Source organism: Eucyclogobius newberryi, unplaced genomic scaffold, assembly GCF_026437365.1.
Source record: "Eucyclogobius newberryi isolate DKJ021-1_F unplaced genomic scaffold, fEucNew1.0.hap1 SCAF_8, whole genome shotgun sequence".
NCBI classification, from domain to species: domain Eukaryota; kingdom Metazoa; phylum Chordata; class Actinopteri; order Gobiiformes; family Gobiidae; genus Eucyclogobius; species Eucyclogobius newberryi.
Window position 1 is genome coordinate 38,355,424 of NW_027316500.1, and position 18,300 is coordinate 38,373,723.

General features: G+C 47.8%; 1 protein-coding gene across 1 annotated transcript in view; it reads left to right on the forward strand.

Moving 5' to 3' along the window:
* The window catches only part of LOC140351369 (polycomb group RING finger protein 5-A-like), a 72,478-nt gene extending 55,285 nt beyond the window's left edge, over nucleotides 1–17,193 (forward strand). The window contains exons 7-9 of the mRNA XM_072437179.1: nucleotides 362–460; nucleotides 9,617–9,706; nucleotides 16,897–17,193. Of these exons, the coding sequence (XP_072293280.1) occupies nucleotides 362–460; nucleotides 9,617–9,706; nucleotides 16,897–16,944 (237 nt within the window). The 3' untranslated portion in view covers nucleotides 16,945–17,193. The remainder of the gene's footprint in view (nucleotides 1–361; nucleotides 461–9,616; nucleotides 9,707–16,896) is intronic.
* Nucleotides 17,194–18,300: the final 1,107 nt, after the last annotated feature.

Here is an 18,300-nt window from a genome sequence, read left to right on the forward strand (position 1 = left end):
ATGTCCAGCTCGTCTGTGGAGACATGTGGACATGTCCAGCTCGTCTGTGGAGACATGTGGACATGTCCAGCTCGTCTGTAGAAACACGTTCTCATCTGATCGCATTGTAAGGACGCTACTTGTCCCAATAATCTGAGCTGTGTGTCCAAAGTTATTTTAGTCCAGTCCGTGGAAGTTTTCTCCTTTAAAGTGATCTCAAAGCAAAGGTGGGTGGCATTGCTGAGCTCTGTATGTGACCTGCAGACCCTTTAGAAACACCGCCTCAGATGTGACGTAGGCTGTAAACATGTCATGTGTCATTAGTCTCATGTGTCATTAGTCTCATGTGTCATTAGTCTCATAGTTAGTGTCTTCTCCTCAGGACCTGATGAAGAGGTTCATCCGCTGCTCCAGCAGAGTCACCGTGGGAACCATCAAGAAGTTCCTCAGCCTCAAACTCAAGCTGCCCAGCTCTTACGAGGTAAGAAAGTCACAAGTGCTTTTTATTGTGATTGTGTGGCGTTCATAGTAGATCATTATTTTATGGGAATATAAAACTAAAAGTTCAAATTGAATTTCAATACAAAGGAAAAGGCTTGATACTCAAGTATCACACAGTATCAGAATATGTACACATGAGTATCGAAACAAAACACAACACAAAAAGACCAAGAAGTGTAAATCAAAAATAATGACACAAATAGACATCAACTAAACAACAAACAAAATCACGGCACATTTACGGTGAATGAAAATTAAAGTGGTTAATCTGGTTCAAAGTCTGTCAAATTAGTCCATTTCCAAATGAAGCCTGACTGTCCTTTTTTCCATCTGTCTAATGTCTGTTAATATGTCAGTCCAGCCTTTGATCGTTGGTGTCATTTCTTTGTGATGCGTGTGCAGAGCTCGTTGCGGTAGCAGCTCGGGACACTGGGGTCCGCTGGGGCGGGGCGAGGACGCAGGGCTGATACAGGCGGTGGTTAGAGTGGCAGTGTCGGACACTGGGGTCTTTCACACAACAAAACCTTTCCCTGTCGCACTCGTGAGTTTAAAACATGCCGCTCTCTGTTAAGCTTTAGCTGCTGCAGGTCCAAGCGGAAAAAGTGAAACAAAAGCACCACAAGTCGTTCCGTGCGCACCACAGATTCACATGTTTTTAATAAAATATGTAAATGAAACAAATTATCGAGGCAATGAAATAATAATCAAAGCTTTTTTGTTATCAAATTACCCGATTTACTAGAAATCATTGCAGCCCTATATGGAAATGTCAAAAACAGTCTGCAGTGCCCTGTGAATTTCAGTCTAATATTTGGGCACAGCCCCATAACACCTGATAGTGGTTTGCCTGCTGGGTTCTCCAGCAGTTAGCATTTCCTTGTGAATAATGGGCACTTTGACATGGTGTGGTGAAAAAAACTTGACATATTTTTCCAACAAAATTCCCTCCAAACATGAGACTTTGGAGACTTGGTCCTCCACTGGGATGAACATCACAAAACTGTTTCAAAGACCTTTAGATATGTAATTGCCTTGTTATGTTTTGACTGTTGACCACGCCTCGGGAAAGTATCTGAGCGTCTACATTCAAACTTAATCTTGTCCATAACAACTATGACCCCGGGGCCAAATGCAGCCCTCAGACCAATATTTGTTGGCCCTGAGTCTCTGTGCTGAACTGGCCCAGATTGCATTTGAACTGAAAGTTTGACAAATTGCAAACATCTGTAGTAGGTTCGGTGTGGAAAGTGTTTATATGAAGTTTTATTGTCCAGGAAAGGTCCAGACACGGTTAAACCCAAATACACAGGACCAGGCAATGTATAATGAGCAAAGATAGATGCACCCGCTTATGTGGCCCACTAGCTTATTACTGTTTCAATATGTGACCTTCTACCTTATTACTGTTTCAATATGTGACCTTCTACCTGGTTTATGTTTCAATATGTGACCTTCTACCTGGTTTATGGTTCAATAAGTGACCTTCTACCTGGTTTATGTTTCAATATGTGACCTTCTACCTGGTTTATGTTTCAATATGTGACCTTCTACCTGGTTTATGTTTCAATATGTGACCTTCTACCTGGTTTATGTTTCAATGTGACCTTGTACCTGGTTTATGTTTCAATATGTGACCTTCTACCTGGTTTATGTTTCAATATGTGACCTTCTACCTGGTTTATGTTTCAATGTGACCTTGTACCTGGTTTATGGTTCAATAAGTGACCTTCTACCTGGTTTATGGTTCAATAAGTGACCTTCTACCTGGTTTATGTTTCAATGTGACCTTGTACCTGGTTTATGTTTCAATATGTGACCTTCTACCTGGTTTATGTTTCAATATGTGACCTTGTACCTGGTTTATGTTTCAATATGTGACCTTCTACCTGGTTTATGTTTCAATGTGACCTTGTACCTGGTTTATGGTTCAATAAGTGACCTTCTACCTGGTTTATGTTTCAATATGTGACCTTCTACCTGGTTTATGTTTCAATATGTGACCTTGTACCTGGTTTATGTTTCAATATGTGACCTTCTACCTGGTTTATGTTTCAATATGTGACCTTCTACCTGGTTTATGTTTCAATGTGACCTTGTACCTGGTTTATGTTTCAATATGTGACCTTCTACCTGGTTTATGTTTCAATATGTGACCTTGTACCTGGTTTATGTTTCAATATGTGACCTTCTACCTGGTTTATGTTTCAATATGTGACCTTCTACCTGGTTTATGTTTCAATATGTGACCTTGTACCTGGTTTATGTTTCAATATGTGACCTTCTACCTGGTTTATGTTTCAATATGTGACCTTGTACCTGGTTTATGTTTCAATGTGACCTTGTACCTGGTTTATGTTTCAATGTGACCTTGTACCTGGTTTATGTTTCAATATGTGACCTTCTACCTGGTTTATGTTTCAATGTGACCTTGTACCTGGTTTATGGTTCAATAAGTGACCTTCTACCTGGTTTATGTTTCAATATGTGACCTTCTACCTGGTTTATGTTTCAATATGTGACCTTGTACCTGGTTTATGTTTCAATATGTGACCTTCTACCTGGTTTATGTTTCAATATGTGACCTTCTACCTGGTTTATGTTTCAATATGTGACCTTCTACCTGGTTTATGTTTCAATGTGACCTTGTACCTGGTTTATGTTTCAATATGTGACCTTCTACCTGGTTTATGTTTCAATGTGACCTTGTACCTGGTTTATGTTTCAATATGTGACCTTCTACCTTATTACTGTTTCAATATGTGACCTTCTACCTGGTTTATGTTTCAATATGTGACCTTGTACCTGGTTTATGGTTCAATAAGTGACCTTCTACCTGGTTTATGTTTCAATATGTGACCTTCTACCTTGTTTATGTTTCAATATGTGACCTTCTACCTGGTTTATGTTTCAATATGTGACCTTCTACCTTGTTTATGTTTCAATATGTGACCTTCTACCTGGTTTATGGTTCAATAAGTGACCTTCTACCTGGTTTATGTTTCAATATGTGACCTTCTACCTGGTTTATGTTTCAATATGTGACCTTCTACCTGGTTTATGTTTCAATATGTGACCTTCTACCTGGTTTATGTTTCAATATGTGACCTTCTACCTGGTTTATGTTTCAATATGTGACCTACCTGGTTTATGTTTCAATATGTGACCTTCTACCTGGTCTATCTGTCTCTGCACGACTCTCTGGTTGACGCCTCCACCTTATGGGTGGAGCTTTGTATCTTTAACAACAGAGCCAGTCTCGTCTGCCCCGCCCTAGATTTAACTTTGGCTTAACTAATTTTCCCAGACAAAACTCGACCAAAGCTTTTAGTGTTAAACTGGCTCTGTGTCTAACCCTCTCCCCAGACACCTGCTCTGCTGCTGCGCTTGGACACGCCACAAAGGGCTATTGTGTCCAGAAGAATTATTTACATGTTCAATTGTAATTGTGTCTAAATAGTAATAGTAGTTTTAAAGTTGTAAAGAATTTCTCTAAAGAAAGACCTTTTAATTTAACGACATTTAAGGGTTTCAGGCTGTCAAATATCCATCCATCCATCTTCTGCCGCTTTATCCGGGGCCGGGTCACGGGGGCAGCAGTCTGAGCAGGGACTCCCAGACTTCCTTCTCCCCAGACACTTCCTCTAACTCCTCCGGGGGGATCCTGAGGCGTTCCCAGGCCAGAGAGAGACATAGTCTCTCCAGCGTGTCCTGGGTCTTCCCCGGGGCCTCTTCCCGTTGGGACATGCCTGAAACACCTCCCGAGGGAGGCGCCCAGGAGGCTCCGGAACAGATGCCCGAGCCACCTCAGCTGGAGGAGCAGCAGCTCTACTCCGAGCTCCCCCCGGAGGAAACTCATTTCGACCGCTTGTATCCATGATCTTGTCCTTTCGGTCACTACCCAAAGCTCATGACCATAGGTGAGGTCAATGAGGTCAGAACGTAGACCGACCGGTAAATCGAGAGCTTTGCCTTTCGACTCAGCTCCTTCTTCACCACAACAGTCGATGCAGCGACTGCATCAGTGCAGCCGCTGCACCGATCCGCCTGTCGATCTCACGCTCCATCCTTCACTCACTCGTGAACAAGACCCCGAGATACTTGAACTCCTCCACTTGGGGCAAGGACTCCCCACCCACCTGGAGAGGGCAAGGCACCTTTTTCCGTTTTTTCCGGCTGTCAAATAGTGAAAGTAAAATCACAAAACAGTTTAAGACATAAGTAGTAAACTCCCTTCCTGTGCAGTTTACCCCTCTACTATTTTACATTAAAATAATGTATCTTTCCGACTGAATCACATTTAAAAATGAGGATAACAAGTTTGGATGTGTGTTGTGTAGAAGAAGAGGAGGAAACTTGTGTAGATTTCAGTGCTTTTCCATTTATTATCCCGGAATATAGACGAGCAACTGCGTGCCACATATTTCCGTTCAGCGTCTTCGCCCCAAACGCCTCCTGGTGGCACCAGCTCAGTACTGCATGCATTTGAACCTTTTGTGATTATAATGTTATGAGTTCTACAAGACATTCTATGTACCTAAAGTACAGTACTTTTCAATTATATTTTGGAAAAATAAAACATGTGGGGGGTATCCAAATTAGTCTGAACAGGAACCAGCTGATGCTAGGTCTGCTAGCTTTAGTACAACTTGTGTTAAAGTGTGGAGTCTTTTTCATGCAGGATTGTTTAGTCTTACTTCAGGGAATTGTTAAGACTCTAAACTCCTGTGGTGCACAGCAGGACGCGGTGTTCTGTTTCTCATTTGTTCACGAGATATATTAGACTTTTCCCAGTCAGCATCTGACGGTCTGTGGACATCATGTTTAGTCCCTGCTCAGCTCGACTTGGCCCAAGGAGGAAGAAGGTGCTAAAAAGTACTTGGTCTGAGGAGGTAGCACCCAATGGAAATGTGCTGCAGCAGTAGAGTAGAGCCAAGTGGGTATTAATGGAAAAAGGCCTATTTGTGTCCTTCTGCTTTGCTTATGTTTCAGTATCACCAGTTATTCTATCATTGTGATTATTTATGGCCACAATAATATGTTATTCATGGAGTATTTGGAAGCTGCTAGAAGGAGAGAGAGAGAGTGAGAGAGAGAGGAGACAGGTAGTGCCAGAGCGTAATCTTACCTGTTTTTATTCTTCACAAATCTGTTTGTTGTTGGCATTACCATGGAGCCGATCTCACTATTAAATTATATAACTTTTAAAAGAGCTAGAATGAGGGGCCAAAAAGCATATATTTATATTATTTAATCCATTTGTGGCCATTATATTTTATTTTGAAATGAATATGCTGTATTAAATAGTAGGGAAGTTAATTGTTATAAAACCAAATTTTCCTCTCACAGGAATATTTGCAAATTGAAACATGAAAAAATACAATACAAATGTTTCCTTTCTTTTTGCTGATAATTGTGAATATTCAAATATATTAAAATTGTGATATTTCTCATGATAATCGTGAGTCTGAAATTAATATTGTGACATCCTTAGTTTCAATATATGGCCCTCTGCCTCATTTATGTTTCTAAACGGTTTGGACACCTTGGCTTGGACTACTACAGTGCAATACTGCGACCATAAACCTACCCAAAGGAGGGCAACATGTGGATGAAATGTTCTCCTCAATAGTCTGGGAGCCCTACATGAGCCCTGCATGAGCCCTACTTGAGCCCTGCATGAGCCCTACATGAGCCCTGCATGTGCCCTACATGAGCCCTACATGGGCCCTACATGAGCCCTACATGGGCCCTACATGAGCCCTACATGAGCCCTACATGAGCCCTGCATGTGCCCTACATGAGCCCTACATGAGCCCTACATGGGCCCTACATGAGCCCTACATGGGCCCTACATGAGCCCTACATCAGCCCTGCATGAGCCCTACATGGGCCCTACATGAGCCCTGCATGAGCCCTACATGGGCCCTGCATGAGCCCTGCATGAGCCCTACATCAGCCCTACATGAGCCCTACATCAGCCTTGCATGAGCCCTGCATGAGCCCTACATCAGCCCTGCATGAGCCCTGCATGAGCCCTACATCAGCCCTGCATGAGCCCTGCATGAGCCCTACATCAGCCCTACATGAGCCCTGCATGAGCCCTACATCAGCCCTGCATCAGCCCTGCATGAGCCCTACATCAGCCCTACATCAGCCCTGCATGAGCCCTACATGAGCCCTGCATGAGCCCTACATCAGCCCTGCATCAGCCCTGCATGAGCCCTACATCAGCCCTGCATGAGCCCTACATCAGCCCTGCATGAGCCCTGCATGAGCCCTACATGAGCCCTGCATGAGCCCTACATCAGCCCTGCATGAGCCCTACATCAGCCCTGCATGAGCCCTGCATGAGCTTTACATCAGCCCTGCATGAGCCCTGCATGAGCCCTACATGAGCCCTACATCAGCCCTGCATCAGCCCTGCATGAGCCCTACATCAGCCCTGCATGAGCCCTGCATGAGCCCTACATGAGCCCTACATCAGCCCTGCATCAGCCCTGCATGAGCCCTACATCAGCCCTGCATGAGCCCTACATCAGCCCTGCATGAGCCCTACATCAGCCCTACATGAGCCCTACATCAGCCCTGCATCAGCCCTGCATGAGCCCTACATCAGCCCTGCATGAGCCCTACATCAGCCCTGCATGAGCCCTACATCAGCCCTGCATGAGCCCTACATCAGCCTTGCATGAGCCCTGCATGAGCCCTACATCAGCCCTGCATGAGCCCCACATCAGCCCTACATCAGCCCTGCATGAGCCCTACATCAGCCCTGCATGAGCCCTACATCAGCCCTGCATGAGCCCTACATCAGCCTTGCATGAGCCCTGCATGAGCCCTACATCAGCCCTGCATGAGCCCTACATCAGCCCTGCATGAGCCCTACATCAGCCCTACATGAGCCCTGCATGAGCCCTACATCAGCCCTGCATGAGCCGTACATCAGCCCTGCATGAGCCCTACATCAGCCCTACATGAGCCCTACATCAGCCCTGCATCAGCCCTGCATGAGCCCTACATCAGCCCTGCATGAGCCCTACATCAGCCCTGCATGAGCCCTACATCAGCCCTGCATGAGCCCTACATCAGCCCAGCATGAGCCCTACATCAGCCTTGCATGAGCCCTACATCAGCCCTGCATGAGCCCCACATCAGCCCTACATCAGCCCTGCATGAGCCCTACATCAGCCCTGCATGAGCCCTACATCAGCCCTGCATGAGCCCTACATCAGCCCTGCATGAGCCCTACATCAGCCTTGCATGAGCCCTGCATGAGCCCTACATCAGCCCTGCATGAGCCCTACATCAGCCCTGCATGAGCCCTACATCAGCCCTGCATGAGCCCTACATCAGCCCTACATCAGCCCTGCATGAGCCCTACATCAGCCCTGCATGAGCCCTACATCAGCCCTGCATGAGCCCTACATCAGCCCTGCATGAGCCCTACATCAGCCCTGCATCAGCCCTGCATGAGCCCTGCATCAGCCCTGCATGAGCCCTACATCAGCCCTGCATGAGCCCTACATCAGCCCTGCATGAGCCCTACATCAGCCCAGCATGAGCCCTACATCAGCCCAGCATGAGCCCTGCATGAGCCCTACATCAGCCCTGCATGAGCCCCACATCAGCCCTACATCAGCCCTGCATGAGCCCTACATCAGCCCTGCATGAGCCCTACATCAGCCCTGCATGAGCCCTACGTCAGCCCTGCATGAGCCCTACATCAGCCCTGCATGAGCCCTACATCAGCCCTGCATGAGCCCTACATCAGCCCTACATGAGCCCTGCATGAGCCCTACATCAGCCCTGCATGAGCCCTACATCAGCCCTGCATGAGCCCTACATCAGCCCTGCATGAGCCCTACATCAGCCCTACATGAGCCCTACATCAGCCCTGCATCAGCCCTGCATGAGCCCTACATCAGCCCTGCATGAGCCCTACATCAGCCCTGCATGAGCCCTACATCAACCCTGCATGAGCCCTACATCAGCCCTGCATGAGCCCTACATCAGCCTTGCATGAGCCCTGCATGAGCCCTGCATCAGCCCTGCATGAGCCCCACATCAGCCCTACATCAGCCCCGCATGAACCCTACATCAGCCCCGCATGAGCCCTACATCAGCCCTGCATGAGCCCTACATCAGCCTTGCATGAGCCCTGCATGAGCCCTACATCAGCCCTGCATGAGCCCTACATCAGCCCTGCATGAGCCCTACATCAGCCCTACATCAGCCCTGCATGAGCCCTACATCAGCCCTGCATGAGCCCTACATCAGCCCTGCATGAGCCCTGCATGAGCCCTACATCAGCCCTGCATGAGCCCTACATCAGCCCTGCATCAGCCCTGCATGAGCCCTACATCAGCCCTGCATGAGCCCTGCATGAGCCCTGCATGAGCCCTGCATGAGCCCTACATGAGCCCTGCATGAGCCCTACATCAGCCCTGCATGAGTGTTTTTGCTCTTTTTCTCACTGTTACGGCTTTAGACAGGACAGCTCAGCGTGAAATGGGGATGAGAGAGAAGGGAGGACATGCAGTAAAGTGTCAGAGCCTGGGGGCCGGCTGCACACGGAGCCTGGGGGCCGGCTGCACACGGAGCCTGGGGGCCGGCCGCACACGGAGCCTGGGGGCCGGAGCCTGGGGGCCGGCCGCACACGGAGCCTGGGGGCCGGAGCCTGGGGGCCGGCCGCACACGGAGCCTGGGGGCCGGACCCGGGGGCCGGCCGCACACGGAGCCTGGGGGCCGCCCGCACACGGAGCCTGGGGGCCGGAGCCCGGGGGCCGGCTGCACAGGGAGCCTGGCATACGTGTGCTTTGGGCCTTTATAGCAAATAAGTTCTACACAGGCCCAAAGTGGTTTCCAGGACGTGGCTCCAGGAAGTGGCGCAGTGACTTGCACGTGCACATGAACCCTCTGTTCTTTTGAGTCTGACACGTTTCTCTTTAACAGAGTGAAAGTCCCACATGAGTCACAGCCTCCAGCTCACGGCACATGACCACCATGTACTTTCCCTTTCACTTCCTGTTTGCACCTGACTTCCTGACAGTCACACATTCTGACACACTTCTGCTCTGCGCTCCTGTGCCCATCTGACCGCTCTGTTGTGTGTGTTGTGTGTGTTGTGCGTCTGCAGCTGGACGTGTTGTGTAACGGTGAGATCATGGGCCGCGACCACACTCTGGAGTTTATCTACATGACGCGCTGGAGGCTGCACGGGGAAAACGTGAGTCGCACTTCCTGTTACCGCACTTTACTGGTTTGGAGTTATGGGCCTTTGTTTGATCATATTTACTCTTGGAATATAAAGAGTTTTCCTCATAAATCTGCACAAATATTGTAAACATGATGTATTTAAACATGGAGGTATGATAGAGTTTTGTCAACACATGGATCATGATTCCACATGATCTAGTTTTAGTTTGGCCTCAGAAGAAGAAAAACGTGCTAGTTTTTCTACTAATTTGCTAAATAAAACTGAACTTTTCAATAATTTACAATATTACGGCTTTATATGACCTTTTGCTATATTTCCTGATTCATAGTTTACCCTAAGGACATTTGTGCTAATATTTTGCAACATGCATTACACCAGTGGTTCCCAAAGTGGGGGTCGCGGGGCACTGAGATGGGGGTCACGAGATGATTTAAAGACATCCTTTTATGTTCACAGTAAAGTGCGGCGGGGGCGGAGAGGGGGGCGTGTCTGTTGTGAATGGGTGTGGCCTCTGCAGTCCTATGAGCCCAGTCCACCATCGTGGATACGGAGAACATATTGAGTGATTGAGGTGGTTACAAACAAACTCGCACAGTTTTATGTGTTTGCCAAACTTCCTCACAACACGTGCTGCTGTCAAAAGTGTCAAAAGAGATTGCGGCTGCAGGGGGCAGGCGTCCAGGCTAAGGTCAGAAAGGCTGAGCGGTCAGCTGGCTTGTCCTGTCCAAAGCGGAGCTACAAGTTGAGCTACGGCTGATTCCTTTCCTCCAACAGGACATGCCTGGAAACCCTCCTGCGCCACTGCCTCGCCACAATCCCGAGCTGCAGGACCTAAACCGGCCTGACTGGTCCCTGGGATCATCAGCAGCCGGACATCAGATGACCGTGGGAGATGGTGTCATAGGGTCTTCTGGGGCAATAAAATGCTCGTTCAATTGCAAATAAACCATTTGTTCTCAATGAGCTGTTCACATGGGGAAGCTTGAACGTCCTATTCATCACCTGCAGAGGGTCATTCATCTAAATGAGCTCCGCCCTGACCGCTGCTCTGCTGTTAGAGAGCCCCGCCCCTGTGGCTGTAGCGGCGGCCTTACTGGACAGTCACGCTCCTTTTGAAGCACAGATCATGAAAGTTGACTCTTCTGACATGTTTTATTGCTTTGGTCTCCCAGGCCCTGCTGGTTTCATGCATTTTCATCTTCTCTCTGATAATTTATTTTAATTCTTGGAGATTTTATTTTATTTTTAAAAATGCTTTGACCTGTAGGCTTTGTAAGACAGGATCGCTCAGCGTGAGATGGAGAGAAGTGAGGACATGCAGTAAATTGTCCGAGCTGCACAAGCCTGACTGGCTCAGCTTCTAAAATTTCACTGCATAGTGTTTTATATTTGATTGTATTTTGAGCTGTTTTGTTTTCCATCTGTGTGAAGCTCTTTGTGACTACAGTATATGCCAGTGAAAAGCACTGTACAAATAAAGTGTAGTTTAGTTTATTACTTGCCTAAATCTGGCTTATTCAGAGTGGGCACGTCCCGGAGGAGGTGGAGTAACACTGTGGCATGATCTGTGGTGCTGTGAGTGCAGATGTTTATCACACAGCTCCGCCTCCACCAGCGAGGGGCGCGTGGAGGAGGCCAGCAGCGCCACAAGTGTCTGGGCCGTGTTGGGCCCCAAGAACACAAATGCTGCGGGATCTGACGAGATTGTTTGGCCTGGAGCAGAACGGACGTCCTGCTCATGTTCTCACAGGGCAGCGGAGTTGGTGTGTGTTTGTGTGTGGGACAGAGCACAGCAGCTGGATATGAGGAGGAGAGCTCTGACCAGCGCTCTGACCAGGACATATCACAGGACAATGCTTTGACCATGTGAGTCCTTGCACATGCTCCCATGACTCCCATGTGAGTCACATGCTCCCGTGCTCACGCAAATCTGAACCATCAGAGCTTCTGCTGAGCTGATCAGGGGCCTCTGTATTATTATGTATTTACCAGCGCAATAAACTATCACATTAGGCTCATGTGCAAACATTTATGTGCCAAACCTCAGCAGTTCTAATTTAATACATTTCCAATATGGTCCACATGGATCAACCAATCACAGCTTGGCTGTTGGAAGTAGGAGCACGAACACAGCATGTACATGGCACAGCAAGAGACGCAAACTTTCAGAGTGGCTGCTGTGTGCGTCAGGGACGCGTGCGCCGGGGACGCGTGCGCCGGGGACGCGTGCGTCATAGATTTAACGGAGAAGCATAAATTAGCCTTAAAACAAAGCAACGCTGGTAAAATAAAACTACAGACACCTCCAGAGGAGAGCTCCTGATGCTTAGAACCGTGAGGGAGGGCTCTGTATTTGGGCCTCATGACTCTGTATTCGGGCGTCAGGACTCTGTATTTGGGCCTCAGGACTCTGTATTTGGGCCTCAGGACTCTGTATTTGGGCCTCAGGACTCTGTATTTGGGCCTCAGGACTCTGTATTTGGGCCTCAGGACTCTGTATTTGGGCCTCAGGACTCTGTATTTGGGCCTCAGGATTCTGTATTTGAGCCTCAGGACTCTGTATATGCGCCTCAGGACTCTGTATTTGAGCCTCAGGATTCTGTATTTGAGCCTCAGGACTCTGTATTTGGGCCTCAGGACTCTGTATTTGGGCCTCAGGACTCTGTATTTGGGCCTCAGGACTCTGTATTTGCGCCTCAGGACTCTGTATTTGGCCTCAGGACTCTGTATTTGGGCCTCAGGACTCTGTATTTGGGCCTCAGGACTCTGTATTTGGGCCTCAGGACTCTGTATTTGGGCCTCAGGACTCTGTATTTGGGCCTCAGGACTCTGTATTTGCGCCTCAGGACTCTGTATTTGGCCTCAGGACTCTGTATTTGGGCCTCAGGACTCTGTATTTAGGCCTCAGGACTCTGTATTTGCGCCTCAGGACTCTGTATTTGAGCCTCAGGACTCTGTATTTGAGCCTCAGGATTCTGTATTTGCGCCTCAGGACTCTGTATTTGGGCCTCAGGACTCTGTATTTGGCCTCAGGACTCTGTATTTGGACCTCAGGACTTTGTATTCGGGCCAACCAGCAGCTCTCCTCCTGACAGCAGTGGAAAAGGCCCTACCAAACCAAAATTTATGACACGAAATGCACCGACGATCAAGGGCTGGACTGAGATTATACTGGACATACTTAAAATGGAAAGAAAATACATTTGGACCATAATTGAAAATGGACAAATTTGACAGACTCTGGACAAAATGGGACATGTTTCTTTTAGGGTTCTCAAGGCCATGATTTTATTTTTCATTTATTTGTCTGATGTCTGCTGCTTTTATTTTGTGTTTGCTTTCTCTCTAGTTTATCATGTTTCTCTTTCTCTGTGTTTGTTTTTATATGTTCTTTCATTTAAAAAATGGAGCTTAAACACTCTTCATTGTTTTATACAAGCCTCCCCAGCACTGCCAAAGTTTTATTGATGATTTTACTGAGATGCTTTCAGTCTTATGCACAGACTTTGATGGTTTGGTCATTACAGGTGATTTCAATGTGCATGTTGATAATATTTGTGACAGAAACGCTAAAGAGCTTGATGCTGTCCTTGAAACCTTCAGTCTTACTCAGCATGTGAGAGGCCCCACCCACAGCAAAGGACACACTCTAGATCTCATAATTACAAAGGGGGTAAATATTTCAAATGTTAATGTGATCGATGTTGCTCTGTCTGATCATTTCTGTGTCTTCTTTGACCTTTCTGTTTCTCCCAAACCTCCGGCTGGTCCTGCAGCTGTTCAGGGGCTGGTCCTGCAGCTGTTCAGAGGCTGGTCCTGCAGCTGTTCAGAGGCTGGTCCTGCAGCTGTACAGAGGCTGGTCCTGCAGCTGTTCAGAGGCTGGTCCTGCAGTTGTTCAGAGGCTGGTCCTGCAGCTGTACAGAGGCTGGTCCTGCAGCTGTTCAGAGGCTGGTCCTGCAGCTGTACAGAGGCTGGTCCTGCAGCTGTTCAGAGGCTGGTCCTGCAGCTGTTCAGAGGCTGGTCCTGCAGCTGTACAGAGGCTGGTCCTGCAGCTGTTCAGAGGCTGGTCCTGCAGCTGTTTAGAGGCTGGTCCTACAGCTGTTCAGAGGCTGGTCCTGCAGCTGTACAGAGGCTGGTCCTGCAGCTGTTCAGAGGCTGGTCCTGCAGCTGTTCAGAGGCTGGTCCTGCAGTTGTTCAGCGGAGACACATAAGTGATTGACAGGTGCACTGTTTATGGAAATGATAAACTTTGAAAATGTCTCATGTTCTAATGTAAATGATTTGTTGAACTCTGTTACATCTAGTGTTTTGAATGTTCTGGACACCATCGCCCCTATAAAGGCTAAAATGGTTAAAAATAAGCAGAAGTTGCCGTGGAGAAATGATGATTGGGTCAGGGCACAGAAAAGGGAGTGCCGCAGGGCCGAACGGAAATGACACAAGTCAAAGCTCCAGGTTCAAAAAGAGATTTACAAAGAAAAGCTGAACATGTACAACCTAATCTTATGTAGAACTAGGGAAAGATATTTCTCTGAAATAATTGGAAGCTGCAGTAACAACTTGCGTGTCCTGTTGCCACAGTAAACAGATTAACAAACCCTCCAGCTCAGCTGCCGTTAGAACTCATTTCCACCTCCAAGTGTAATGAGTTTGCATTATTCTTTAATGACAAAGTTCAGGGCATTAAAAATGCTATAAATCCCACAATGCAAAAAATTACCCTAAAACCACCAAGACACTTAGAGCTAACTCACTTTGCACCAGTAACTGACAAAACTGTCCATGAGATCATCACCAGTCTGAGTTCATCTACAGCTGCGTCCATGTGTGACCTCCAGATTTCTAAAGTCTGTGCTGAACAGTTTGTTTGCACCATCACTCACATAGTTAACATGTCGCTTCAATCTGGAACATTCCCAATGTCTTTGAAAACTGCGGTCATAAAGCCTCTCCTAAAGAAGAGCAGGGGTCAGGGGGAGTGGTCATAAAGCCTCTCCTAAAGAAGAGCAGGGGTCAGGGGGAGTGGTCATGAAGCCTCCTAAAGAAGAGCAGGGGTCAGGGGGAGTGGTCATGAAGCCTCCTAAAGAAGAGCAGGGGTCAGGGGGAGTGGTCATAAAGCCTCTCCTAAAGAAGAGCAGTCTTGATGCTGCAGCACTGAGTCATTACCCTATCTCTAACCTTTGGGGCGGCAGTTCAAATCCCACTCCGGTAGAGCAGTCAGATCCACTGGCCCACAGGTTGGCGATGCAATCGCAGTTGCCTCATGTGAATACTGTTGTTGTGTACTTGGGCAAGACACTTAGCCTGACTCCCCCAGTGTCTGTGAACACTGCTGTGTGATTGTGTGTGTGAATGGGTGACTGATTCCTTGATGTAAAGCTTTGAGTGCTTTAACAGTAGAAAAGTGCTATATATATATATATATATATATATATATATATATATATATATATATATATATATATATATATATATATATATATATATATATATATCATTAGATGTTTTTCAGTCAGGTTTTAGACTTCATCACACTGAGACTGCTGTTGTCAAGGTGACAAATGACATCCTCCTGAACACTGACACGGGCAAAGCCTCAGTCTGAATTCTGTTAGATCTGAGTGCTGCTTTTGACACTGTCGATCATGGGATCCTCTTACAGAGACTAGAGGACTGGGTGGGCATCACTGGCCCCGCCCTAAACTGGTTAAGGTCCTATCTGGAAGACAGGAAGTACTTTGTGTCTCAGACCACATGCCCCTGACCTGGGGAGTGTCACAAGGGTCAGTCCTGGGTCCCCTTCTGTTCAACCTCTACATGCTGCCGTTAGGTCAGATGATACGCATCATTGTGTCCTATCACAATGATGCAGACGAGTCAGATCTATGTTTCACTGTGGCAGGTGAATATGGACCAGTGGATTCACTCTGTCACTGCATCCAACAGATCAGTGTGTGGACCGGCCTCCTGCTGGTGCCAGAGGGCCTCCTGCTGGTGCCAGAGGGCCTAATGCTGGTGCCAGAGGGCCTCCTGCTGGTGTAACAGATCAGTGTGTGGACCGTCCTCCTGCTGGTGCCAGAGGGCCTCCTGCTGGTGCCAGAGGGCCTCCTGCTGGTGCCAGAGGGCCTAATGCTGGTGCCAGAGGGCCTCCTGCTGGTGTAACAGATCAGTGTGTGGACCGTCCTCCTGCTGGTGCCAGAGGGCCTCCTGCTGGTGCCAGAGGGCCTCCTGCTGGTGCCAGAGGGCCTCCTGCTGGTGTAACAGATCAGTGTGTGGAGGCAAAACAACTTTCTCCAGCTGAACTCAGACAAGACTGAAATCATCGTCTTTGGCCCCAGAAACGCTGGCAATGTGAAACAAATATGGGAAAGAGTGTGGGCCAGTGTGGGCCAATAGATTTGGTTTTCCATCTGGCGGATCACTAAGCACGGACAAAATGCATGATTCATGTCAGCAAAAATATTAAGTTGAATGAATTAAGGTTTTGTCGTTTCTGTCATTTCTTTTTGTCCTGTCGTGTGAAGCACTTCGTGTACTTTGTGTTCCTATGAAACCTTTCGGCTGCAGGAACATCGCAGAGGCTTCGGGTTACTTAGAATTTGAATATATAAAGACTTGATTAAACAAAGTGAATGTTGGGCCACAGCAGAGACCAGTTTGTCCCTGTGTCTGAGACAGGGGCTGATTGACAGGTGTGGCAGTGACCAGGAGAGAGAGCACAATTAGAGCACGATTACTGGGCTGCACCTGGTCATGCACCTGGTCCTGCACCTGGTCCTGCACCTGCTTTATCCCCCTGGTGTTTGATACAGGAACACATGAGAGGACGGGACAAACATCCACCTGCAGCACTTCACTCAGAGCTTCTTCTACATGAGGACAAGTGTGATTCAAACACAAATTGCATCTCAATCACAAACATCTCAATTCTATATCTCTACTAATCTGAGGTAATACATGTCTGAAGGAAGAGGGGACAGTTTGAAAGTGAAGGAGGTTAAGGGTTAAAGAGTATAAATGCTGCTGCTGATGCCTTGATTTCTAAAACTGTCCAGAATATGACACATTTGAAACCTTTTCTACCATGTGTAATATCGTATTACTCTTATTTTTGATTGGTTTATTCTTTGCCTGAAATGGAATCCTTTCCTTCACACCAGAACGACTCTCACACTTGTGTTTCCTGTCTCCTCTTGCAGACGTATCCCATGGTCCTCGAGTACAGACCCCGGATCGACTTTGGCTGAAGACCCCACACACTTGTTTCAAGCACTTAACCAAGAGATTTAAATGTATTTTTGTACAGCTAACAAAGAAGTGCAGGCATTGTTATGGTAGAGAGGTTTTATGCTACTAAATAGAATAATATATATGCTATTATATATGATATTTTTAAATGTATGTCCGTGTGCCTAAGCCTGACAATGAAGTCTGAGCATATCGTCACTTCCCTGTCTCACTAATTGTAGATTAAATGGTGATTTTATATTGTTGAAGTTTGGGTGTGTGTTTGTCTTAAAGGGACACTAGGTCACTTTTCTGATGAAGGATACGCTCCTACATCAGACTTAGTCACCTGCTTGTCTCCTTGGAGATGTTATTGCCCTGCATTGAATGTTCCACTCTGTGGCATTATAAACTTAGGGTCAACTTTAATAATCACTTATTAAAACCTCAATTCTCCACCAAGAGGCAAACTCTGCACAGAAAGGTCAGGTCTGGCCCAGGAGTCAAACCTGCAACCCTCTGATGTTACGTGTGAGTGCTAGAGCCACCAGAGCTACAGTAGAGCTACAGTAGAGCTACAGTAGAGCTACAGTACATCCATCCATCCATCTTCTTCCGCTTTATCCGGGGCCGGGTCGCGGGGGCAGCAGTCTGAGCAGGGACTCCCAGACTTCCTCCTCCCCAGACACTTCCTCTAACTCCTCCGGGGGGATCCCGAGGCGTTCCCAGGCCAGCCGAGAGACATAGTTTCTCCAGCGTGTCCTGGGTCTTCCCCGGGGCCTCTTCCCGGTGGGACATGCCTGAAACACCTCCCGAGGGAGGCGCCCAGGAGGCATCCGGGACAGATGCCCGAGCCACCTCAGCTGGAGGAGCAGCGGCTCTACTCCGAGCTCCCCCCGTGTGGCCGAGCTCCTCACCTTATCTCTAAGGGAGCGCCCAGCCACACGGCGGAGGAAACTCATTTCGACCGCTTGTATCCGCGATCTTGTTCTTTCGGTCACTACCCAAAGCTCATGACCATAGGTGAGGGTAGGAACGTAGACCGACCGGTAAATCGAGAGCTTTGTCTTTCGACTCAGCTCCTTCTTTACCACAACGGTCCGATGCAGCGACTGCATCACTGCAGCTGCTGCACCGGTTACCCCCCACAAGACCGAAGGTTCACTAGTCCTAAGGTTCACTGGTCCGAAAGTTCCTCATTGGCTAAAGTGAAGGTGCAGACGGCATCGGGATGTAGTCAGTCTGTAAAATGCGCACGAAGCGCGAAGACACGCACAGGGGCTCGTCACGTTTAATGTACCAGCTGCTCACAGGAGGCTCCATGTTGTACTCCATCCATCCATTTTCTACCGCTTGTTCCCTTTTGGGGTCGCGGG